Genomic DNA, 26,227 nt, shown 5'->3' with positions numbered 1-26,227 from the left:
GCCAGAGAATCCAGTCCGTCCACTGACAGTCGCCCCAGTAAAGCAGCGTGCTCGGCTGTTGCATCACGCCACGCTCACTGTGTACCGACTGAAGGCCCTAAATCATTTTCCCCCGACTACAAAATGTCCTGTCCTCCTTATTACTGACACCATCACTCTTACAGCTGACAAGTGCCAAAAGCAACAGGTCCAGGCACATTCTTTAGGGGATTTTGGAAAGAATTCCTGTTCAAGTAGGAAATTACTAGCTGAAGATATTCCTGATAAGAACAGTTGGGGAAATAGGGCAGTGATTTGAGGCACACAATATGGATTTTTTGTATTAAAGGGAGGCTTTTATCCCAGCAACTAGTTGTACCCATGCAATGAAGATGTACTCTCCTCAAATAGGCCCGTAGCTTGTTGGGATTTGTAGATATTTAACGAATACGAGTGTAGTGCCCCATGTTCTAAGCATGTCTGTTTGGAATGGGCTGTTTTCTTGTCCTGTGGTGATGCTGGTTGCAGCTTTCGTTATGAAACTGTAAAAGTGACCTGCAGTCATTGAGCCGCTGCGAGTGAAGACCGACTTCAGGACTCAGTCCACAGAACCCTGAAGCCTCGCCACCGCTGCTGCACAAAGAGCTGCTCACCTGTTTATTCAAAGTTTTGTGAAGCTTGACTCAGTACGCAGAACCAAGAACTCGCTTTCATTCCCATTGTGGTGAACAGGCCCGTTGTCGTGAACATGCTGTTGTCTTAATCCACGTTACTTATGTGGATGAGTCCAGGTCGCAGTTGCTGTATTCAAAGTTTATTATTCTTCAGTGTAGTGCACCAACGTGTCCAAATCGCACCAAATTCAGCGCTGCACTTCCTTGGGCCACTAACACATCGTAGAGTGATCTTAAGGAATGAAGCCGATAATATGAACGGTTCTCGAGATATTTACTCCACATACAGACAGACAGAGATTTCTGGACTAATTAGATCTAATGTAGCAGCAGAAAGTTCCTCCATCTCCTTGTCTCTTGTTTTTTCTTTTGTCCTGACACATTGTTTAAAACAACACCTTTTTTCACACAGGACACGTGTTGTTATCCAGTGTGTTTGAAAGCCATATCACCCTGGAGGATGTTCTTTTCTTTTATTTTGGAAAGGTCAGCGATGCAGACATCGGCCCAGATGTGAAGTAGCATGAATCTCCCCCAGGTGCCCTCACATATCCATGTCTGCGGGTGTTGAGACGGAGGCAGCCGGGGCATCCTGTTGTCCCCCGCTCAGGAGAACCTGTTTCCTCCTGGGCCACGGCTCCCAGCTCCAACACACTCTTCCTCATGTTACAGAATACACAACGAGACAATGGCACAAAGTCGGGCACATATGAAGCAGACACACAAACACTCACACATATATATTGTCATTATATTAAACAAACACAGAGGCAGAGGACGAGACACCTGCGTGGTGCCTTCGGGGAAACGTTCGGGGGGAAAATATGATGGTTGCGCTCCGGCAGACAGAATTGACAAATGTTGCTTTTCTTCTGCTCAGCGGTTGTTTTTAAAACTCAACCCACATGACCTGTTTTGGTAACCTTGAAAGATCTTTGACTTTTCCCACATACACCACCATGAGCAGGTGATATGCTGCAGGCCTACAGGGTTAAATATCAGAATATGATAATGAATGTAGAAAAGGGGGGTTGGATGATTTAAATGAAAGTGGAGGAAGGTTTTATTGCAGAAGACAAATGTCCAGATGTTAGTTTATCTGTGGAAGATTTGGGATCTTTAAGCTGAGTAAATCAAAATAAGAGAAAAGATCTGATATAGTGGAATAAATTGAGGTTACAAGTAATATTTTATTAATTCAACATATAGATTAGTATGAAGCCTCCCCCCCTTAACCTGCAGGCTAGTTTACATTTCTAGTTTGAGAACATTTAATAACAATAATTGACCCAAACACATTTGATTAAGATTTATAGGTTCACGATTTTAAGGAACTTATTGTTTATTTGCCTGTTATGTTAATTGTATACTTCTTTTCAATTCACAAAATTTAAATTCGAGCTGCAAAGACTTTGCAGATTGGGATTTTAAATGTCAGTCAATGCTTCTTCATTAGCCAACTATCCAACACAACCTGTATCTGCAACGCTGAGATTCTCAAAGAATTTATTTCAATTTACTTCAGGTGTATAATGATGCAAATTAGTTATTTTACCATTAAAACTTATATTAAGTATATTGTGCACTGTACTTCCAGCACTGTAGACCACAAACACCAAATATATCTCACTCAGGTTATACTCATTTTTTGTATGTGCAATGTTCAGTATCTTATGTGCAATCCTATCACATTGTATATATTCTGTTCACATGTATATATCATGTTTACATATATATATATATATATATTCCCTATCTCCTTTGCTGCTGCATGATAAATTCCCCCAGTGGGAATACTTAAGGATTTTTACCTTATCCTATTTTGAAAATGCTAAAGTACTTTTACTTAAGTATAATATATTATTGAAAGCAAGGTGTTGATGTGCAATGGAGTATTTCAAGATTGTCATATTAGCAGCTTCATTTGATGTAGAATAACTGTTTATATCCATTAGAATGAAATAGGAATGTAAAACAGAGAAATGGTACCTGTAAGTCATTGGGACACACACACACACACACACACACACACACACACACACACACACACACACACACACACACACACACAAAGACAGTAAAAGATAACAAACCCACTTGATAAATAAGCCAATAGCCTGGAGTTATTTACCACAAACTAACAAATCCTCATGTGTGGAGAGCAGGCAGGGAGTCTGCAGCTTCACACAGTCTCAGTGAATAGTTCTGAGGGTCGTTGTGTCAACAAACGTGGAGAAGAGCCCTCCACCAAACAAAGATTTTACGCACAGATAGAGAGGAGAAGAGGAGGAGGAGGAGGAGGAGGAGGAATAAATGAGAGATAAGGATTTGGAGGGGCGGTGCACACACACACACACACACACACACACACACACATGCACTCACACACTGCTGTGTGGGAGGAGGAGGAGGAGGAGGAGGAGGAGGAGGAGGAACCAGAAATCGTCTTCGCTGGTGGAGTTAACATCACTTCCACACCGCCTGCAAAGCAAACGCGCTCCTGACGCTGCAGAAGTGAGATCGGCGTGAGAGAGTGTGTGTGTGTGTGCGCGTGTTTGCAGAAAGCTGTCAGCTGTCAGCACCCGGAGCCTCCTGACACACAGCCTGCGCTTCTTCCTCCTCCTCTTCTTCCTCCTCTTCCTCCTCCTGTGCCCGGCTGCTGAGGGTCCGCAGCGCCGCTCTCCGTGCCAGAGGTTCGCGGGACAGTCGTGAGAAGTGCGCGGAGCCTCCTCTGGGCATGGACACGCAGCTGCTCCGACTGGAACTGGGATTTTTCTTTTCTGCGTAATCTTCCCCCTGAATAATGGTAAGTGCGAAATCTTCTGTTCTCCCGCGGTGGAGCTGGTTTCTCTTTCACCTGCACCTTGATTTTCGATCCCATCTTGTTCGTTTATTCTGGTCAAACCATCAAATTAATTCAAATAACCTGGAACATGTCTCTTGTAAATGTATGTCAGCTTCCTCTGTGCTCACATGTAGATCATGGTATTAAGATGAGGGCGATGGACCCTTATAGCCCCCAGCCCCTCTTGTAAGGGTTTATAAAATTCCATTAGTAAATTTGATTATGATGAGTATATTACAGTTATAAGATTATGATAAAATAAGCATAAAAATGACAATTTAATTCCACAATCCCCTCCAGTCTAAAAGTCCAGCTGCTCCCTCCACTCAGTTGTACTATAATGCAAATATAATGTTGATAATATTGGATATATACGGATACATTTATATATTTTCATGTCATGTGTAAGTTTCTGAGTAAATAACAAGAAGCAGATATTGTTATGATAATATTTTAAAGGTAAAAGGACCTCAGAGGCCTGATGCAAACATTAAATGCTTGGTGAACTTTTATTTAGGCCTCTAGGCGACCCATCTTGAAATGCACAACAAAAATAATTTAAAGTAACAGAAGTAAATTGTGGCCTGTTTTTATATTTTTTGTGTAGTTTCACATTTTCTGTCAGCTCTGGATTCTATCACGTATTTTTTTCAGCTCCACTTCCTCCTTGACATTCATAAAAGTCATAAACAGAAAACTCTCAACTCGTCCATCAACAAATCTCGTATTTGTGTCTGAGTGAGTCCTTGAATAGATGTGGGAGGGGGAAACAAGTGTGTGTGTGTGTGTGTGTGTGTGTGTGTGTGTGTGTGTGTGTGTGTGTGTGTGTGTGTGTGTGTGTGTGTGTGTGTGTGTGTGAGGCACCTTCTCTTTTGATTGAGCTCCTTTGTTGTTCTTGGTGCTGCTTGAATCCGTGCAGCACTTTCAGCTCGGGCCTAAGTACAGAAGATTACACCCAAATCACTGACACCCACCGCCCCCACACCCTCCAGCAGCCAGGCAGGGACCCTCATTAACTAAAATTAGGGGGGAGCCTCGCTAAGCATTTTTCAAAGGCCGGCATTCATATTTTTCAAGGACCCCTTCATGGCTCCAGACTAGAAACGTACCCACTGTGTTTTGCCAACTGTTTAAAATCGCCCTCAAACGTTTCTATCAGCTGCACAGTGTGAGCAGCAAACATGTGGCTCCGTGGCTTTTAAAAGAAATGTAAATAAACAAATGAGAAGCAAAGAAATGTGACGTCGCACTTTATCGCAATTATTATAATCTGGTTGGATTCAAATAATAATAAATATATAAAAACTGGGGATCAATTAGAACGTGTGTTTTATAAAAATGTATTGAAAAACAAAATTTTGATTTTAGGCTCCTCTAGCTGTTTTTTTTATTTGAGTTTTGCACATTGTTGTTGCAGGACAAGCAAAATGAAACTGCAGAGAAATGTGCTTCCTATACCAGTTCTCAAAAGAGTCACTTATTTCTGAATTTTTAAAATAACCTGGACGCATGTTTCTCTTTGTCAGTGTCAATTATCTGTCATGTGACGGGTCGTAGATTTCTCTAAATCTCCTTATGAAGCAGTATTCTAACATGCAGGGGTCCGATGCAGGGGGATTTGAGGTGTGCTCAGACCACATACCGAAGGTGTGCGCTCGGGTGTGTTTGATTTAACACTGTGGTTCTTCTCCTAATAACATTAGGCCTCATTTCTACACTCCCTCTCCCCCCGGCAGGCCCAGACCCTCTCTCTCTCTCTCTCTCTCTCTCTCTTAGCCCTATAGCCCTCTCCTCGGGCTTCATGGTTCTTATTACCAGCTCTAATAAATTGTGAATAAGCAGCAGCCCAAAAAGTCCCGAGCTGCGGAGAATTCCCCATCCTGTAGCACCAGGCACCCCCTCTTAAGAAAACACAAATTAATTCCAAACCCCTCTGTAGCCAAACGTTTGTGGAATGATAAATATTTTCATAGGAAGTTCTGCTCTTCCTGACTTTATCTGCAGCAATTTCATTATATTCCTTTCACAGCCGCACCACGGATCTTGATGTCTTCTGGCTTCCGTGCATTTCTCTCCCTCTCCTTCCCTTTCTCCTCCTCTTCTCTCTCCCTTCCTCCCTCTCTTTCTCTCTCTCTCCTCTCTCTCGCTCTCTCTGGGATTCAAACAACCCTGCTGACCTGAGCTCGAGGTTACACCAGACCTGTCATGTTGCCTCATATAATCTTAAAATATCTTCGATCCACGCTGTCAGTCTGAGATGAAGACATCATCCCAGAAATAAGAACTATAAAAGCCAGTCAGTGTCAGTATAGACGTTACAGATGGATTCGCTGCACTGAAGTGAAAATGTTCTGCATCTGGTAAAGTAAAGTTTTAGACTTTTTCCTTTAGATGCAGCCTTATTGAATTCATTCATACTCAGTCTTCGTTTCTTTGCTCAGGTATTTATTCAGAGTTAATCCATCTAAATGAACATAATCGTAATCTGACAATTTAGAGAAATTTACAGGACAATGCTCCAACTCTTTGTACTTGATGATGAAGATGATAAATAGCATTATACATTAGTTTTTGCTCAATTTGACAATGACAAACTCATTCATTAAATAATTTTAGTAGTTAGTATTAATTCAAGGGCTGTTGAAAATACCATTAAATAATCTCTATAAATTTATTAAAACACTAAAGGCTACTTTAAAGTAATGCCTGAATATTTGTTTATTTGTGTATACATTTATTTACTTATGATTTATAGTAGTATCACTATCAACGTACTTAATTTAAAATGTGTATCTGTATGTGCAACTATGTCCACACTAAGGCAGCATTCATGTATATCTCACATGTGCAGCTGTCTCCCAACTATTTTGAACAAAGCAAAACAGATAATTATGTGTTCATTTAATTTTAAGGTGTAGAAACAACAGAGAGGAGATGTTGGCGAAAGAAGAAAGATATTTAATTTGAGTAAAATCAAATTTCCCTTCCTCTCCTCGACTCATTTTCTCTTCCAGTGTGAATTTAGCCAACGTTTCCTTTTTGAGTATTTGCTTTGCATCTTCCACCCTTAGGTTTTACAATACATGTGTGTGTGTGAGACAGAGGCTTGGTCATTAATGGAACAATACATCCATATCAGAAGAAGTGTGTGTGTGTGTGTGTGTCTGTTGTGTTGTGAGACTTCTTCATCTTCACATACGTGTCACTGTGTTTGGTGAAATGAAAGATCAGACCTCAAAAGAGTTGCTTGTGACACTATTGGTTAATCTTCTTTCCTCTCAAACAGTTTTAGGCTTTAGAAGTGATCACTCTCTCCCCCCTAAATGTCTTCCCCTCTCCCGCCCTTCCCTCCCTTTTTTAATACCCCCTAAGCCCCGGAGAAAGAGAGAGAGCGAGCGGGAGCGAGTGCCCGCGGAGGCCTCGTGGTGATGTGTGTGTCAGCAGACAGCAGCTGTCTCTGTGGCTATCTCCGCTCTCCTTATCATGTCCTGAGAATGGTGGAGCCACACACATCGCAGCGTAGCCACTGTGACCATATTTCATTCCTTCGTGCTTTATAGCCGTTTGGGTACTTTCCACTGAAATAGAGAGTTTTTTAATAATTGTCCCAGTGGCTCTGGGAGTGTTTTCTTAGGTGTCAGAATTTTTTTCTCTAGATCAGTTTTCCTCACTAAAATAAACAGGATTTTTCCATTTTTCTGTTATCTGCATTGATCGTTGCTAAATGGTGTTAATCACTCTCTTGCTTCCTCTTTTTCCTCACTTTCTCTCTCTCTCTCTCACTCACACACACACACACAGTAAATCTACCGGTAAACAAGTAATTGGACCTCAGTCCGCCTGTAACGCCTGCGAGCCTCAGCTACCAGGGAGCTCGGCCTGGCCAGCTGTTAGCAACTAGGGCGGCCGCTCGCCATCGTCTGCCGAGGACACTGATGGAGGGCCAAACCTTTTTGTCCTAATGACTAATAAAGCAGCGGGTCTGGGAGTGTGTGTTCATTAGAGAAGCCAGGAGCACTCATGCAGTCAGGCGTGTGTCAGTTTTGAGTGTGCACGTGTGCACGTGTGTGTGTGTGTGTTGTGTGCGACCACCCTCCCATCACTGGACCAGATGTTTTTTACCTGGGAGCCAGACCACCATCTGACTGGGGTCAGCCCAGTCCTCCAACCCCACACCCGCTCCTCGGGGGCTGCTGGGAGGTCTGCCAGCTGTCCCTCATTCTGACCCCCCGTCTCAGGGCACTGGTTCTGGGGGAGAAGGAGTCTGGGCTCTGGGGTAGGTGGTCCTTCTCGGATTTGGCAATATTACCGGCGGAAAATGATTAGGGGTTGTTATGAGAGTGAGAGTGCCGGGGTATGGGGCAGTGACGGCGAGTGAGGAGGAATGAGAGAAAGAAAAAAAAAAGGATCAGAAAGAGGGAGAAGGAATTCAAAATTCTGTGAGAAGTCATTTACAAAAGGAGTGAGGAGCATGTGCTGGAGAAACAGAGATAAAGACACTGGCATTGTTGAATACAGAGCATTTGATTACTGGGAGGATGGGGGGGGCGACTCCCTTCTGGCTTTAAAGCAGACTTGTAGCAGGAGCTAGTCAAGTGGAAAGAAAAGGCCAGAGTCTAAAGTTACAGAGAGGAGAGTTGGCAACAGGTTCACTGCTGCCAGAGATTAATTAGAGCCTCTCATAGAATGACCCCTATTTCTTTCAAAGCTGCTCTCTGTGTGTGTGTGTGTGTGTGTGTGTGTGTGTGTGTGTGTGTGTGTGTGTGTGTGTGTGTGTGTGTGTGTGTGTGTGTGTGTGTGTGTGTGTGTGTGTGTGTGTGTGTGTGTGTGTGTGTGTGTGTGTGTGTGTGTGTGTGTGTGTTTGTGTGCGTGTGTGTCTATACAGGGATCCCTCTCATTGAACCGGTTGCTCAAGCGTCCTAAATTTTTTTCGCATGATGATGCAAACACCCGAGTTGAGTTATAATCTGGGAATGGGTGCTGATCACACAGATAATAATCAGGTGACAGAAACCTGGGAACATCTTACTCTTGTGCTTTTGCTTTTCTGTGTCTCAGCAAATGTCCGGGTTGCATTGTGGAGTCGACGAAACCCAAACAGGTTGCTGTCGACATTATCAGTCTCTTTTTTTTTTAATGTTTATTTACTTACTTATTTATTATTTTTGCTGATGACATCTCAGAGTAAACAGAAACAGTCTGTTATTGGCGTGTGAAGTCTAAACAGAAACTCAGTATTCAGCTGGAATCCTGAGAGTTTCCTTCATAGTCTGCACATGCTCCAATCTCATTACTGGCAGTGATGATGCTGAAATTCATAGTGTAATTATAATTCTGAGTATCCACAGCTTCTGCAGGATCTCCTCTTCTTATTATCACTCTGCATGCAGTCACCGTGGAGTAAAGGGCTCAGTTTGCTTAAAAGCAAGTGCTCGTTGGACACACACACCCACACACACACACACACACACACACACACACACACACACACACACACACACACACACACACACACACACACACACACTTGGAATACATTTGCTTCTTAATGAATTCTCTGGTTGCTGAGGTCAAGGTGGGTTATGAACCCAGAACATCTGTTAACAGACCACCAGCACCACTCTGCACATCTAAAATGCAAAATTCAATTTGCTCTTTGAAAATGTTTAATTTTCTACATTTCTCTCTTTTTCACCACTTAACACCTTAGTATAATATAATATAATATAATATAATATTGTGGCAAACGCGATGGCAATTTGTGAGTTTTTGGAAGCTCTTTGTTTGAGTCAAAATCATCTTTTTTTTAATCGATTAATCATATAAGTAACTTTTTTATACAAAAATTCAAATATTACCTGGTCCCAGCTTCTGAGTTTTGAGGATTTTCTGCTCTTTCCTGTCTTGTGTGACAAAGATGGAATAACTTTGGGTTTTGTAACTTTTACAGAGCTAGAAATTTTAAATGTCATCTGGATAATAGGAAATTATTATTGTTGGCATTGTCACGATTTTCTATCATATTTTAGGCCAATTAATCCTTTAAGAAAATAACTTTCAATAATGAAAACAATTCTTAGAGACAGCCTTGACTCTGAGCAGAACTGAAACATTTCTTGTTCTTTTTGATTTTGTTGCATTTTGTCATGGATTTCTTTATCGGTGCAGAAATTTCGTTCGGTACATATCTGGTTTAGAAGGATTATCAGAGTTTGAAGCATCCGAAAGCTCAGCTTCTCTGTTTTTGTTGAGATTTTAAAAAGACCAGAAGATAAAAACTGTTGATCTTGGGAGGTGTTGGCTTTGTTTTCACTTCTGAATGTGGAATTGGATGGAGAAAAAAAAGAACTGTGACGCTAAAGCTTATATTACAGAGATAAGATGCTGGATGATTTACTATCTTTTCTCTGCAGTCTGTCGTGTTGAACTGTCAGCCGTGTGTCAAAGGTGCCTGAAAAGGGCAGAAGCTGCCAGATGGCACTGATCCCAACCACGAAAAAGCCTGATAGTGTCACACAAAAACTAAAATACTGGGCCCTTGTTCTGTGTCTTTTATCAGCCACTGAGAGACAGAGAGAGAGAGAGAGAGTGAGGGTTTTTTGTGTAGAGATGAATCAAGCTCCCACATCCCCCCCCCCAGGCACTTAGGCAGACTGTCCGAACGCGGGGCTCCAGGTGGGGTCCCATATGGCACCATTACAGAGCCGAGAGTCACCTCGTCACTACGCTGATCGAGAACCATAAAGGTCAAATGATGGGGGGCACAGTGCTGTGTCACCATACTCTGGCCTTTCGTACCCAGTCTTTAAAAAAAACAACACTGACACAGCACATATATTGACACTGCAAACAACTGTCTATCCCAACACACACACCCACACACACACACACACCAGACACGTGGCATTATATTTAAATGTTTGATTAATGTAAATAAGATAAAACAGCCCACACCCTTCACAGGAAATGTAGCAACGGATCACACACATTTGTTTTCTTATCATATTTATTCAGTATAAACTTTACTTCAACGGTAAATCTAATGGCACCTTCCATCGCATTTGCATTATCCACAACTTCTTCAGTTCACTTGTCACTTATAATTTTGCATGTGGATGCTATGGCGTTAAGGGGTCAATAAGCTGAAATTAATGTAGTTTTTGACAGTTAATTAGATTAAGAAACCTTTTTTTTTGTAAAATGTATATTAACACTTGACTAGAGACAGTTTTGTTTACTGCTGCTGCGTTTAAAGACTACAGTGAAGCCTCTTGGCCTTGTTCCACTGGTCAAAACCCACCAACACCTGATTTTTTTCTGCAATATGAATGGATACAGTTGGTGTTCACTCCCAGGTCGAATGAAACTCTTCAGTGGAAACAGGTTTTTTATCGGCTCTGACGGAAACGAGACACCTTGGTGACTGCACTAATTTGGAAAGACAGCAGGTCGACAGGGAGCGGCCTCAGTTTTCGCCGCAGTCGTGACGTTGAACATGAAACTCTGGGCAAACACCTCCACTGGCAAGGGGGCAATTTAGCAGTTTACACAGGTCAAAAAAAAAAAAAAGCTGTGTATACTCTATACTATTTTTGGCCCAAAGATTCCCTGCAACAAATTGCACACACTTGTAGATATTAGTCGCCTAAATATGTCCACGAATTATTCTGTGGGAAATCCATGGAAAATGTCAAAGAATGCCATATTTCGTAATGTTTAGCAAATAATACAAAATAAAAGAAATCCTGGACCTGCACTTTTGTCCTGATCCACAACAAAATTGAATGGGTTCTTCCTTGGTCCCTGTGACACCCATGCATCAGGTTCTGTGCAAATCCAAACCAACGGATAGGGGTGAAAACATAACCTCCATGGCGGAGAGTCAATCTACATTGTTTTAGATCTTTAGTTGTTTTCGAGCAACCTTGTTGTGAGCATGACATTCTCCTCCGTTGACACATAGGGTGGATCGATGGATCAACGTGTCTGTCATCTTCTCGTCACTCAACGGCCTAGTTGAACATGTTAATGTGCATAAAGCCCGTGTATTCCTGTAACTGTATCAAATGACATGTCAACTTAAAGCACAACACACCATCCTGTGATGTAATCCGTCAGCACAAAGGCTAGAATTCGATACCCGTGAAAGAAGCAGTGGTCTAGCAGAACCCTGGGACCCAGGTGAAGCTGGTGGGACTGGCCTTGTGGCCCTGTGGCCTCCTGTGGCCCTGCCGGGTTTGTTTTAGCTTCAGTTTCAGCCCTCAGCCCTCCACTTCTCTGCTGAGCTCCGCTGGTCTTCCCTCCGGTGTCCTGCCGTTCCCATGGCCTTGTGCGCCCTCCTCCCAGGCCTCACCCTGAACCAGGAAGTGCCTTTGTGTCGCACACAGATTTCATGTTTGTGCGTACATGCATGTGCGTGCATTAAGGACTGTTGCAGGGATGCAGCTAAAGTCAAGAGGACTCTGAACAGGCTTTCATTTTTGATCCCTGCAGGGAAGCACACGAGCACTTTCCTTATTTTTCCTGTGTAACGTTGGATCAGTGTTACTCTCCTGAGCTGCACAGTCTGTGATGGAGGACGGATCAGGACCCTGATCAGACTCAAACAGGTTTAAGGGTCATTTCTGAAGTGGAAAAAAAAGCTTAGCAGAAAAGCAGAAAACACATGAACACGTGTTTTAGATTGAAAGTCATGATTTGGTGCCTACTTTGGTGGTTTGTTATAATTACCTATGTCTTCACCCTTGTCCATTTGGTTGTTGGTTGGTTGGTTTGTTTCAAAGCATGATTACACAAAAACAACTGGACGGATTACCATGAAACCTCATGGAAGGATGTGGTATCGGTCAGGGAATTGAAATTTTGGTGCAGATCCGGATCAGGCGCGGATCCGGGATTTGTATATATTTATTTATTTATTTATTTATTTATTTATTTATTTATTTATTTATTTATTTTTATTTAATATTGCGAAATAGGGTGTTTTTCAACATTTTCATTGATTTCTCAGAGAATAATTCTAAAAAGACTATTTACAGTGTGTGTTATTTGGTGCAGATCCCAAATAAAATTCTGGATCTAGTGAATCTAAATGGGGTTTCATCAGGGGACTTTTGGACCTATTGAGTCAATCAGTTACAGAAAGTTGTAAAATAAATAAAATTAGACACAATTAGAATATAATAAGGCCATTGGTACCTTGTTTTTTTGTCATTATCTTATAGGCTATTATTGACAAACAGTAAATCACCTCATTAGTGACAGATTTACAGTCTGTTTTATTTATGTTTATCAAACGGTCCATAACACTGGCGCGCAGGTGGATCTTTGGTCCCAAAGTCTTTGCGGCTGCTTCACTGTAGAAAAGCACTTATTTACTCAGAAAACAGCGCACGCCGTCGTGGCTGTTTTAAAAGCCAGGAGGGCAGCGTCATCAGTGGAGCTGACACAACACGAGATGTGTTTTCTTGCTCTGTCCAAGTCGTTAATAACATGAGAGCGGCGCAAACGTTACTGTGATTCCACTCAAAGCTTTTAATACCACTGACAGTGAAGCTTTTGCTCACATGTTTCTGTCTCTTTTTCAGCTTTACTTCCCCCCCTTCTCACCTTGATCCCTCTCTGCTGCTGTAAAAAACCCCGCTGCCCCTATAATTCATGACTGTCATCTGTCTCTGTCGTAGTGTTGTCAGAGAGGTCAGAGGTCAGGCCGTTAGCTGCGGCTCTGCTGGACTGGAATGGCCCAGAGGCGAAAGAGACGGAGACAGAAGGAGGGAGAGAGACAGAAATGAAATTAATGGAATATAGCTCGGCCTGTTTTGCACAAATAAACAAAAAGTTGTGGTGATGTTGCTGAAACAAGATAGTTTAGCCTCCTTTTTTAATTCTCTACAACACATTGTACATGCAGACACTGCAGAAATATGCCTATATGTGTTCATGTGCTGCTATAACCGAACAATAACCAGTAGATTTTGGAGCCTGACTGCAGCGATTTGCTCCCGACATGCTCCCTCTTCAGTCAGCATGAGGTCGGTTTGGATGTTGGACGATGAGGCCTGATTCCGGGTAAACACTCCAGTTCACCCTAAAGATGCTGGTTATGGTTTAACGTCCGTGCTGGGTGCCCTTTACGCTGTTCTTTGTCACCATGCTGGGGAAACACATTTCTTTGTGCTCATTTTGATGTTTTCCTCAGTACAGCTTCGGTCACCCACAGCTCACATTGACCACCACCTTGTGTGAATGGGATTTAAACTCTACAGACGGACACACTGACCTCGTTCAGCTACTTGCTTTGACTAATTCATGTAACATTGACCTTTTGACCTCCAGTCTACTCATATACTTGTGGTAATGGTTTTGGGCAGTAGTACACAATAAGTATTTTACAGCGCAATAGTGAATAATATACATGATATACTCAATAGTTAGAAATTCAAATAAAAAAGTATATATATAGATAAAATATCTAAATGACTTTGATTAATTCAGTGTATTTAATACCTAATAAATAAATGTGTTCAGCTCATCAATGCAAAAAAAAAAACAGTGATAATTCCTCACAGCAGTCCTGCTCATTGAGTCACAGAAGTACAATACAACCCCATTGGAAAGTGTATTGCATATTTCCCTCTGTCTTACTGTGTCACCCTATCTGAGTCTCTGTTGTCTTACAAAGCTCTATTGTCTCTTCGTATCATCAGAACGTACGCGAGACATTGTGCTGAATGGAGGATCATGACTAACTCACACTCTGCTATTATTTAGAATTTGGACCGCAGCCTAGCTCTGGGTGTTTTTCCTGGTTTATTTCTTCTAAGAAGCCACATGAACAGAATGAGTCAGCAGAGGTGCAGCGGAGCATTTAGTAACATTTTCCCAAGAAACAATGTCACCTGTCAGGTTTCTTTAACTCATCTGACTGTCAGACCACCGCTCTTCTCACCGATACCACATGTATCTTGTTCTCTGGTTCTTTTTCTCGAAACCTACTCACCTCTCGAACCTGCGCGCACCGAGAAAAAACTCTCCTCTCGTCGTCCTGCTGCAAACGGGGGCCTGAGGCGCGTCGCCATGTGTCACTCCCCTGCACACCTGTATCCTGATGTGTTTTTTGCTATTGTTTCCACAGGAGAGTTGACGGCTTGAGAGGAACCTGACGAACAGCAGCGGGACAGGATAAAGAGGATCAAGCTCTTTCTACAGAGGCAGGTGAGAGAAGAAGAGAACAGTGAAGTGCTATGAAAGCCGGCTGCAGAATAACAGAACAACCTCTGGTCACAAGGACGGAGCAAAACAAACTGTAGATTAAATGTGTGAAAGTATTCAAACTTGAACAATTTATTTTATGCATTCACGATTCAAATTGACAACCATGTCTCTCTGTGACATTTTACAATTTTTTTTTTCTTGAAGCTGTAGATTGTGTTTCATTTGTTTCTTGTGTTTCATTTATTAATTTGTTTTCACTTTGAATTTTCCAACAGTGCCTCATTCACAGAGCTTCTTATCGTCTATTTCAAACTCATCACGTCTACTTCAGGTGAGTTTTCAACGTTTGTTAATGAAATTAAGATTTTATTTCTGTTGATTGCCTAATTTATTTATTTATTTATATCTATCTATCTATCTCTCTCTCCATCACTCTATCTATCTGTCTCTCTATCTGTCTCTCTCTCTCTCTCTCTCTCTCTCTCTCTCTCTCTCTATCATAATCAAAATGTTAAATAATAACATATTCAAGTCTGTTTGAAAAGAGAACTGTGACAGACGTCCAACTGATTTTGTTGTCGTTATTTAGAATTATTTAAATTTCAAACTGTCTATTCTGATTCAGCCCAGCACTTCCCTTTTTTTTCCTGTTTGCTGCATTCATTCCTTTACTTGTTAAAACAAAGAGATCCTGTCACTATATTTCCATGTCTCTGACAGCTGAGTGTGAACTTCCCCACAATCACCTCAAACCGTGACACATGTTGTGGTTGTGTTGTAACAGAGAAAGAGAAGAAGAACTTGTCACGATCCATTTCCTCATTGTTTCTTCTTGCTTCAGGACCAAGTGTCATGGCTGCTTATGGACAGACCCAGTACAGCCCTGCGCTCCAGCCTGCAGGACCATACGCACCTTACACTCACCACACGCAGGGCTACAGCATGCCGTCTTACAGTGAGTACAAGCATCGAGAGAAATCCTCTCTAAGGAAGCTAAAGAAATGTTGGTAATGTTCCAAACAGGTATTTCGATTCTGCAAGTTAGAATGACTCAGCTGTTTTGCTCATAAACAAACACGATATGAATGTCACCCGGTAGAGGACAAACCTCCACCAGCGCCCAACTGTTCCCTTAAATTCTGCAGCAACCACATCACCATCATTTAGACATAGTTATAAAACTATTAAAGAATTTATAAATTATAGATTTCCAACTGAATCCATGTTATCTGAGCTACACGTTGGTTTGAAGGCCTATTTTTTTTACAGTACAGCAGCTGAATGAAGCCCATCGCCCCCTTGTAACCACATTTAAATGAGCTAGATCCAGATTTTTATTTAGATCCGCAACAAATAGCACAAACTCAGAAATAATAGTTTAATAAATACAGCAAGATCAATTCATTATTCCCTAAGAAACTAAATGTTAAAGAAAGTGATTTAAAAGGTTATTGGATCAGACCGTTTGTCCAGATCTGTGTCACAATCGTTCCACCAGGTTTCATGGTAATATACAAACAAACAAACGGACAGGGGTGATAACATAAGCTCTTTAGTGTAGGTAAAAAACATTATGACAACATGACTACATACAGTATAACTCAAGGAAACGAGAAAGATGACACCCACACTGGGTGTCATCTTTCTCGTAAAGTAGTAAACATGAGATGAGCACACATTTAATTTGCAATTGCAAAAAGCTTGTTGTGATATATGAGGAAATGGTGTTGATGTTGTAAGTAAATAATTTCCATGTATTAGACAAATCTACAGATGCACGTACAGTCAAATGCATAACTTGTTTTTATCAGCTAACCGATCAAAAGCCCCAGGGACAGTAGTCAATCAAATTTTGCACTAAATCAGTTATTGACCGATACGTCTCCTCTGTCGTCTGTAGCGTGTGTGTGTTGATACGGTTGAATATACAGTGAATGTTCTGCTTTCTCTCCAGACATTAAAACAGAGGACGGTCTGAGTCACTCTCCAGGACAGACTACAGGACTGTTGGGCTACTCAAACTTCAGCAGCACGACTCCCAGTCCGAGTCTCTACAGCTACTCACACACACACGGTCAGTCTGAAACTCTGTATACACTGAATATAAGAGCACACTATCACACACAAACCGGCACGCAGACCTTTCGCTATCGTTGAGATTACTGGCAGGAGCATCCTTCCTTATCCCCCCAACTCTTGCACTCTTTTTTTTAGCCCTCCTCCTCTTTCCTCTCCTCTCCTCTCTTCTCGTCATCTTTCTCCCCTTCCCTCCGCCACACCTGTTCTCCATTAGCTGCGGTCTGGACTCCTGGCGTCAAAAGTCTCCCCACCCCTCCTCTTTTCTCGGGGTCAGGCCCCCTTTCTCCGCTCAGACCAACAACACAGCATGCGAGCACTTGTGTCTTTTAGAGGAAAAAAAAGAAAAGAGAGAGAGTAGGAAAACAGATAGAAAGAAGGGAAAAGAAATGTTGGGGGTGGAAGAAAGAAAAACAGAATAATGTAGAAAAACAAAAGATGGGTGCATGGGTCTTTGCCAAACAACAACTTCTTAAATGTAAGAAGTGGTGGTATGCTTTGGTGTGTCTGTGTGTGTGTGTCTGTGTGTGTGTGTGTGTGTCTGTCTGTGCACATTCCTCAGTCGCCCGGCGCCCAGAGCATGACTCGCTCAGTGCGACTTTATGGCTTTGAAAGCAGCGTAAAATTGACCTTGTGTGTGAGAGGGCAGGGGTTAAGGTGCATTTTAGGGAGGGGTGAGCAGCAAGACCCTGTTTTGCACTGTGAGTCAAATAGAGACAAAACGGTAAAAAGAAACTGTAAACATGATGCGTGGATGGTACTTTGAATTTCACTGATGTTGCTACATTCTGTAAATCCAAGGTTTAAAAAATTACTAGGATTTGATATTATCATTGAATGTAAAATGTGCATTTACATATAATCTACTTACACTTTGAAGAAAGTGTTTTCCAAATTTTTTAGGTTTGTTTTGTTGAGAGATGTAATGACCAATGTGCACCTACATGAGCAAGCGTACTGTTAAATTGTGGCTTGTTTTTAAGGTTTCTTTGCTATTGTTCCTACAGTGGAAAGTTAAAATACATTACACAACCATGGCCGACTGCAAGATCACATGTTACACTGACTTTATGAGTAGTCTCATCCTGTTGAAATACATTTGGCTGTGAACCAAGAATCCTCCTAAGTAGTATTAGACGATACCGTGGATGTATTAAGTTGTAATTATTGGCATCAAGCAACGTTGGGGTTTGTCGTGTTTTTTGGTAGCTTGCGGGGGAATCACTGTGTCGCTGAAATCTACACCCCAAGCATTCTTCTGTGAAACAGAGAGAAACAAACACCAGTTGAGCAAATGAAGCCATGCTTGAAACATCCATTCTGAGAAGTTGCAGCGCAGGCAGAGAACAAGCTCATCGAATTGTCCGATGTTATGAAAACGTAGCTAAGCAAGCTTTCGTTTCACTGGTAATGCAGCTGTCCAAGTTCTTTCTTTGCAAATGCATCACAATCATTTGCGGCTTTTGCTAGTTGGCATTAGCTTGGTAGATAAAATAATTGAAATCACTCTGCCGCTCAAAAGCTGATTTTAAGGTGGTATGTTTTCTGGCATGTTATTAAATTCTTGAGGCGACTCCGATCATTCCATTTGATTTAATTAGCTCTCTTGTGTGACATGTGATCGAGATGCCAGCTGGGTTATGTAAACTTAAAGTATTCTGTTTCCTAATGGGGAAAAGAAGTGGCAGAATGTTTTTTTACAGTGCAGAACAAGCAAACATTCACAGAGAAGTTTTGACATAATTAGCGATTAATCAATAATCCAAATAGTTGCAGATTGACTCTGTCACCTTTTAATTGTTCGCCAGCAATTAATTTTACACTAATTAATGCAAGTTATGATAAATTTGTACCCATCCAGCTAATTGCTGAGAAATGGGAAGTCAGCTCTTGTGAACCAAGAAACACAAGTGGTTTGATAATAGTTCAAACCCGAGGTTATCTACACTAACTTGGATCAGAGATGAAAGCAAACATCTACAACCGGAAACTTATACGTTATAAACATCCATCACAATCTATAGACTGACCGAGCAGTCAAACATTGATTTGCTGTATTTACCACATATTTATTGTGTATTGACAGATTATTACTAACATACAATGTACCTAACTTTGTTTTTAGGTCCTAATCAATAAGATAATCAAGCAAAACTCTTGCTTACCCTGTCGGACTTCACTGATACTTTCACGCTCAAGATCTTTTTATCGTTGTCTATTACACTGAGGGCCAAAGTTAAAGTAAAAGTTATGGAAGTGAGGCCCAGGCTATAAAACTGGAATCATCCTTTATCATAACAGAGGCATTACTCTTCAGTATTGCTGATTTTTAGTGGTATGCTGTATAATCCCGATTCAGACCATGAATTTAAAGGGTTACACTATCAGATTTCCACCCTCCCAGATTCCAGTTTTCCATATCTCTCCCTCTTTAAGAGAATATTCAGATGTCAGACATTACACAGGAATGTAAATATTCTTGTAAACACACTTTTGATGAAACCTCTCGCAAACGACAGAGCCTTCGATGACTGTGCTGCGCGAGAGCCCGACCGTTGAACCAACAAACATTGTTGAACGGCGTGCAGTCAGAGTTTGAAGGACAATGTTCCCAAACAAAACAAATTTGTTTGAATATTTTTATGCATAAATCATTAACTGCAAACTTCAAACGGTAATAAACTGCCACGACAACCAAATGTTTGTAGGATTTCAGAATGTTTCCATGTCATCCATTATACTGTACACAATACTCAAGGACACATACACACACACACACACACACACACACACACACACACACACACACACACACACACACACACACACACACACACACACACACACACATCATACAAAAAGCCATCAAAATACTATGTGTACAACAGAAACCAAATGGGGACTATGGGAGCCTTTCTGTGTTTACTCCAGAGACCTCCTGTATTTTTCCTTCAGTCACTTTGAAGACTGTTATGTTGTTTTGTTGGAGGTTTCACTGTGGTTCTTCCATTCAGCCATTACTCTGGGTTTGTCATGCACTGTGGAGAGAAGAGGAAGGAATGGGGGGGGGGGAAGAATTGATGGAATGAAAACGAATCATTGAAAAGAGTTCCGCTCATCAGAGAAGAAGAGACTCAGAGAGGAGCAACGGTTAGAAGTCAAACAGGATAGGTCCATTATGGAAAAGAACAGCAGCTCAACTTTCAAACCATCGCCTCTAATTACTGAAACGGCCTCTCTGCCACACATCTTAATTCATCAGGTAGCAAAACCCACCCCATTAAATAAACACTACAGTTGGAAACCAAACAATTCTTTGCGAATGTTATCTGATCTGTTTTCTGTTTGATTACATATAATCTAATTGCAGTGCACACAATCATCCGTCAGCTTATGTCAAGCTTGTCAACAAAAGGCCATTGTGTTACATCTGCATGTAATTGTGTTTTAACAGGTACCTCAGCACCACAGTCACAACAATGGCGACCGTTTTAGACTCTGGCTCTAAATGGTGGCGTTCGTATCCATGATATTTTAGCTGCATTCCTGCGTAGTAGGAGGAAGTGGACACGTGTCGTCCATCTTCATAGACAGACTATGGTAAAGCCTCATAGAGCCGCTGTAAACGGGCTTGTTTCAACACCACCATGTGTTATTAATCATTGTGTCTTTGTTCTTTCTAACGAATATTCAAAACCCAAGGCACTCAATTTTCCCCATGCTTTTCTATTGATTAATGAACGGTGTAACCAACGTCTGCCTTAAGAGCTGTCAAAGTTTAATAATCCTGTATCCTGTAAAGAATGACGTCCTTTTTGCACAAACACAATTAACACACTCTTTTGCAATCAGTGTCAAAAGTCCATCAGTTTTTCCTTCTGCAAGTGATTCTAAAAAAAAAAGAGAGACACTTTTTTGAGATATTCAGCCGACAGGCAAACACACAAGCAGTGGAATGAAAATTATAAATGTTGTCCTGTGCCGTGGGTGGAGGTGAAGAAGAAGTAATTAATCAGCCAAACAAACAGAGCGGACAGACTTGACAGGAGGATGCCGGAGTGAGACAGTGTTTTACTTTGGGTGGAAAATTGCTCGGAGGAAGACATTCCTGCCTTAGCTTGAGTAGAAGCGAAGAAGACTCCCACCACAGCCGCAGCAGCAGCAGCAGAAATAGGATTTTCCCACATGTATTTTTGTATCAAACATAATTGTCACTCGTCCAAGAGGAGATTAATTGACTGGACGTGGTTTGGGATAATTGTAGATGAGTCGTTGGCGTCACCCGAGACCTCGTGTGAATGGTGCATATATGATAAATACTAACTGATATACCTCACTCCAGCTCCCGCAGCACTGAACTGTCACCGAGTCAAAGTTTTACTGCTCATTACGTCCACCGTTCAGTTTCAAATATCATATCAGATGCTGTAAAATCACATCAGGAGTCTAATCGCCCACCACTTAACTGATTGTGATAGTTTTTTTTATGCTGCATGATTGATTATCATCTGATAGTTTGTTCTACTCGTCATTTCTCAGGTGGTGGAATTTCATCTGGAATTTTTCAAGGCTCCCATGCAATCTCCAGTACAACCCCATTCAACCCAACCCAGCAGGTGTGTAATTCAACCTCAGCCATTGTTTAGTGCCAAGATGTGTAGAAATCCCCGATAACTAACGTCTTAATTTAGCTGCTGTCATTTCTCTAATACCCGTTATATACTTTTTTTTGTGTATATTTAGATTTGTTTGTGATGTGCTTGTTTCTGTGTTGACAGGAGTTCTCAGCGTACTCGAGCTACAGCCAGGGTCAGTACTCTCCGTATTACAACTCGCATCACTACAACAGCCCCTACCTAACCGGCAGCAACATCAGCCCTGCTGCCATCACGGCTCCATTAGCCTATCAGCATCCAGAACACCCGGTCATGCTGCCCAATCACAGCCCAGAGTCACATACAGGTAAGGGGGAAGTCGACCACGTGTCCTTTTTGTATTTTTCACCGTTTTTCTCTCATTTTGTGATAGTAATTCGATTTTCTGTTCCGATTTACTGCAGCACACCTGGTAAACGGTGTCAGGACAATAGGGCAATTGTTTTTTTTTGTTTTCTTGGAGTTTAACGTGAGTGTGTTCTGACTCATCTGTAAAGAAACAGCTACAGTTTTGAAAAAAATCTCAAGCATTTCTTTGATAAGCATGTGGAGCAGTCTGTAAAGTTGCTCAAGAGGAAGGAACAGACTGGCAATCGACCCTCAGGTGAAATTAGTTTGCTGAACTTGAGGAGAAGATTGGACTGACAAAAGATTTGCAATCTGTTTAATGAGAATCGACAAGTACTTTAAAGTATTTACTTGATTGTAAGATTAAAAGTTAATTGTCTACATGGTCTGTATTTATTAAAGTATAGAGCTTTTCTAGTCCTAATGACCACTCAAAGTGTTGTATAATATAGTTTTGCCACACACATTTATGCAGCCAGGGATCAAACCAACAAACTTCTGGTTAGTGCACGACCCGCTCTACCTCCTGAGCCAAAGCCGTGTAGTGTATTTCTAAATAGCATTTTTTAAATAATTTTGTAAGTTTACTAACTAATAACTAATTAACTCTTAAGTCTTATTTTCTTCAACAAAGTTCAGGGACCGTAGAGAGACATATTTTTTTCCAAGAAAAATATGAGATTCTAAAATATCTCAGACTCTGATTTGTGAATATATGTATGAATTTGGGAGAAAAAAAAAATCTTTTAAAAAGACGAATCAGCAGCTTCATTGTGTGGGTGTGTTTCTCAGCAGAGTACCACCCACCGCCCAGTCCCCCCACACCAGGTAAAGAGGAGGGGGTCGCGGCACGGCGGGGGTCCGATGGGAAGTTGAGAGGCAGGAAAAGAGCGAGTGACCCCGCTCCGCCGCTGGACTCTGACATTGAGGTAAACACACGCTCACAGTGTCGAGAATTATCAGTATTTCTCTGCACTATTTATCTTTCTCTCTCTCGCTCGCTCTCAGAGACACACGGACTTTCATGAGGTTAACATTACATATCTGTTATTTCACTGCAGCGGGTGTTTATCTGGGACCTGGATGAAACCATCATCATTTTCCATTCGCTCCTCACGGGAACCTTCTCCTCACGATTTGGCAAGGTACGGCAAATTCAACCGCTCCCTTTGTCGCTCACTGTAAGACGTGCACGCTGCGGCTCATCACACTTTCATTACAGTTGACTAGGCAGCAGGTAGTCAGGTACAGTTTGGCACAACGTCCTCACCGCAACAAACTCTCCAGTCAACTCACCCTTTGTTTCAGTTGCTTATTTGAGTAACAGTCGAGGGTTTGAGTCCACAATCTTTGGCTCTCGTCCCTGAGCATTTTCACACGCTGGCTGTTTTGCCTTTCTGCCCTCTTGTTTCTTTTCATACTGCACCGAGGTTGTTTAGCTACCCCAGCATCCTGCGGCGTGATTGACACCCAGCGGGATCTTTACATAACAGACCGGCAGCTGACAAGGGGCGGACAGTGGTGCGTTTCTTGTTGTTGGCCGCGGATCTGTGTTTTGAATTCTCACGGTCCCCCTGCGGGTTGACACAAGGCTGATGGGAGTTTGAGAGCAGCGTCTCCGATGCGTGCGTGCATGCCGTTGTTTCTTTTTCTTTTCTTTCTCTGCCACGGAGAGAGTGGGGTGAAGAGGGGGAATAAAAGAGGGGAGGAAGAGCCAGCGAGAGAGAGATAGAGAGCAAAAGAGAGTGGATGTGTTGAAATGTGACTCATGTGCCAAAAATTCCTGATTCCTCCCACCACCCAAAACGCCCCGCTGCTGGATCCAGGGGAAGCTCGGTTGGACGGACTCTGACATCAAAACTCAGACATGCAGCAGAAGAGTTGAATGAGTGACAGCAGAAAAACAGATTAACAATCCAAAGCGTCAGGGCGGCTTACAGGGCTTTATTTTCTTCTCTTCCTCTTAAATGTGCGGCCTCTGACAACCATTCTACATTTTTTTCTGGCATGAACTGTCTCCGCTCTGAGAACCTGCGTTTGACACCCAGACTCTTCCCATGAGCCTATTAAACTCTCATCATAAACAAATGTTTTCGATGCGTATATACGTGAAGGCAGGTCCGGGGCCCTGCAGCGTTAAAGCAGGAAAGACAAATGCATGCGTTGAAAGAAAGTTGTTTTCACCAGCACGCTGAGCCAGAGGTGAGCGGTGGAGATCCACGCGAGGAGCCGCTCCTCCATTATCTCATCCATCTTACAGCAGCCCCCTCCGTCATGTAGTGTGTGAATTTCCCTCCGGAGGCCTGTCTTTCATATCACCCGTCCCCTGCCTGACAGTGAAGGTGGGAACTGAATGAATCGGGAGTTGTTTTTTTTTTTCGTAAATTCTTGTCTCAGATTAGCAGACGGGGATTTGTTTGTCTCTGCAGGAAGGCGATTAAGGATAATTATTTCAATTATTAGATAAGCAGAACAAACCTCTGTTAAGCCTTTAACTCCTCCCTCTTGATCCTTTGCATTCATCTCTTCCTTTTCTGGACAGTGTTTTGCAATCCTGCCCCTCGTCCTTTTCTCCTTACTCCTCCTATTGAACTTTTGCCGCCCTTAGTCCCCAGTTACCCTTTTCTCTTTGCACCCTTTTGTTTAAGAGGGGAGGCGGCAAGGGGGTGTTTAGTCATTTTCACCATTTACCCTCCATGTGTCATCAAGCCCGTTTCTAAACCTCAGAGGAGCCAGGAGACAGCTCTGCTTGGCAACTCGTCTGATGTTCACCTTTGGCTGACACCTCTGTGTTCCTCCCGTCTCGCTGCCAGAGACGAGCCAACGCTGTCAACCAGACAATGTGGCGAGCAGACGTGCGCACACACACACCTTCTTTTGTGTTCGTGAACAACAGCGCGCCCAAGCTGTATGTTTTTCTGCCCATCATGATTTACGCGTTTATCCGGGTGATGGTTTATTATTTTCTTATTGGGAAACAGAACTGAAGTTGGTGCAATGCTACACCCAGGTATTTGCTCTACCTTTCCACTCGAGAGGAAACGAGCAGAGAGACCTGGTGGTGTGAGGTGTCGATAGAAAGAGAAAAATGGAAAACATCAAGAAAAAGAACGATATATCATTTACCTGCTCTTTTTCCTTTAATAACGATGAAATCTGTAATAAGCTCCTGCATATTTGTCGGGCAAATAGAGCAGAGGAAGCCATTTTTAAGAATCATGTGACCGTCCTTAAACAATGATATATATATAAATAAATCACAGTTTGCTTCTTTTTTTCCCCCTCATCAGAGGAAGCTATTGATTGCCATCAATTTCCTTAGATTTAATTTAATTACTCTCGGTAGAAAGTCGGTGGAGCTGTGTAACTCATTAGTGGCGTGGCCCCAGGGCTGGTGTCAGCCTGTCTGCAAACTATCTGACAGAACTATCAGAAAAATTGATGGATACATTTGGTTCAGACTTTCATTGTGCCCGGAGGATAATTGGGGATAAATACGTCTGCAACATTTTCAGCATTAATCAATCTGCATCTCTGCCAAATGTTTGGTCTTTTGCTCGTAAAAGGACTCAAACGCAATTAATTAAATATCAGTTGCAGAAATACTTGTCAATTCATCTTCTGTTGATCAATAGACAGATTCATCTTTTATTCTCATCATTTTAGCTGTAGAACTAGATTTGGTGATTCTGTTTCCTGCACCATCATCACGTCAAAACTTTATTTGACCAATATTTTTTTTATTCATGATCATATATTAGGACAACTAATGGCATTCCCATCATGCTCAGCTGTATTTTGTTTGCATGCTTACAAGAAATGTGTCCTGAGTGTCCCAATGTGCCCTGAGCCACTGACACCCACAATTTAAGTGTTAGCGTTAGAAGAAGTATGCACTCATTGGTAAAAAGATAAGACTTAGATGGAGGAAGCGAGCTCATGCAATGACATCTAAAAATGTTATAACGAAACATCTTGTGTGGTTTGGTTTACCTGCAACGCGCCAAGGAATAGACCCAACTGTAATGTTTCTATTTCCTCATTCTTCTTCTAAGTTTCCAGTGCATTGCTGCCTCCCACCGGTTAAAAACAACAATGAATCTGGCCTTTGCAAACTGAAGTGATATTTGTGTTTGTTTGGCCTACACATACACAGAGGGCGGGCGGGCGGGGGCAATGGATCTGATCAGAAACTGTCACTCAGGACACATTCTAACACCAGGTGTGAGCTGACCCACTCGTGATCGGATCACCCAGGACGCACGTTGATGCGGAGGCATGAGCGAGGCCCGAGTCAGGAGCGATAGTAAAGATAAGAATCGGCTGAGTTTGACTGACACATATGATGAATCGCCTGTTCACACTTGCCTCTCCTTCAAACCTGTTTTGTGTCAATCCCGGTGAAAAGGAAGAGAGTTCCAAGGACGAGCCCGGCA

At 42.1% G+C, this 26,227-nt stretch overlaps 1 protein-coding gene across 3 annotated transcripts in view; it reads left to right on the top strand.

The window, feature by feature from the left end:
* Window positions 1–3,061: 3,061 nt before the first annotated feature.
* Window positions 3,062–26,227, top strand: part of eya2 (EYA transcriptional coactivator and phosphatase 2) — a 29,834-nt gene continuing 6,668 nt past the window's right edge. The window contains exons 1-9 of one of the 3 annotated variants that reach the window (XM_035152468.2): window positions 3,062–3,459; window positions 14,633–14,712; window positions 14,988–15,043; window positions 15,554–15,667; window positions 16,667–16,786; window positions 21,328–21,404; window positions 21,567–21,750; window positions 22,587–22,720; window positions 22,853–22,936. In XM_035152468.2, coding sequence (XP_035008359.1) covers window positions 15,565–15,667; window positions 16,667–16,786; window positions 21,328–21,404; window positions 21,567–21,750; window positions 22,587–22,720; window positions 22,853–22,936 — 702 coding nt within the window. In that variant the 5' untranslated portion in view covers window positions 3,062–3,459; window positions 14,633–14,712; window positions 14,988–15,043; window positions 15,554–15,564. Of the gene's footprint in view, window positions 3,460–5,709; window positions 5,859–14,632; window positions 14,713–14,987; window positions 15,044–15,553; window positions 15,668–16,666; window positions 16,787–21,327; window positions 21,405–21,566; window positions 21,751–22,583; window positions 22,721–22,852; window positions 22,937–26,227 lie in introns of those variants that run through there. The other 2 variants (XM_035152465.2, XM_035152466.2) reach the window with 2 other exon arrangements.

This window comes from Hippoglossus stenolepis, chromosome 3 (genome assembly GCF_022539355.2).
Source record: "Hippoglossus stenolepis isolate QCI-W04-F060 chromosome 3, HSTE1.2, whole genome shotgun sequence".
Classification (NCBI taxonomy): domain Eukaryota; kingdom Metazoa; phylum Chordata; class Actinopteri; order Pleuronectiformes; family Pleuronectidae; genus Hippoglossus; species Hippoglossus stenolepis.
This window is presented reverse-complemented; position numbering and strand designations above follow the sequence as displayed.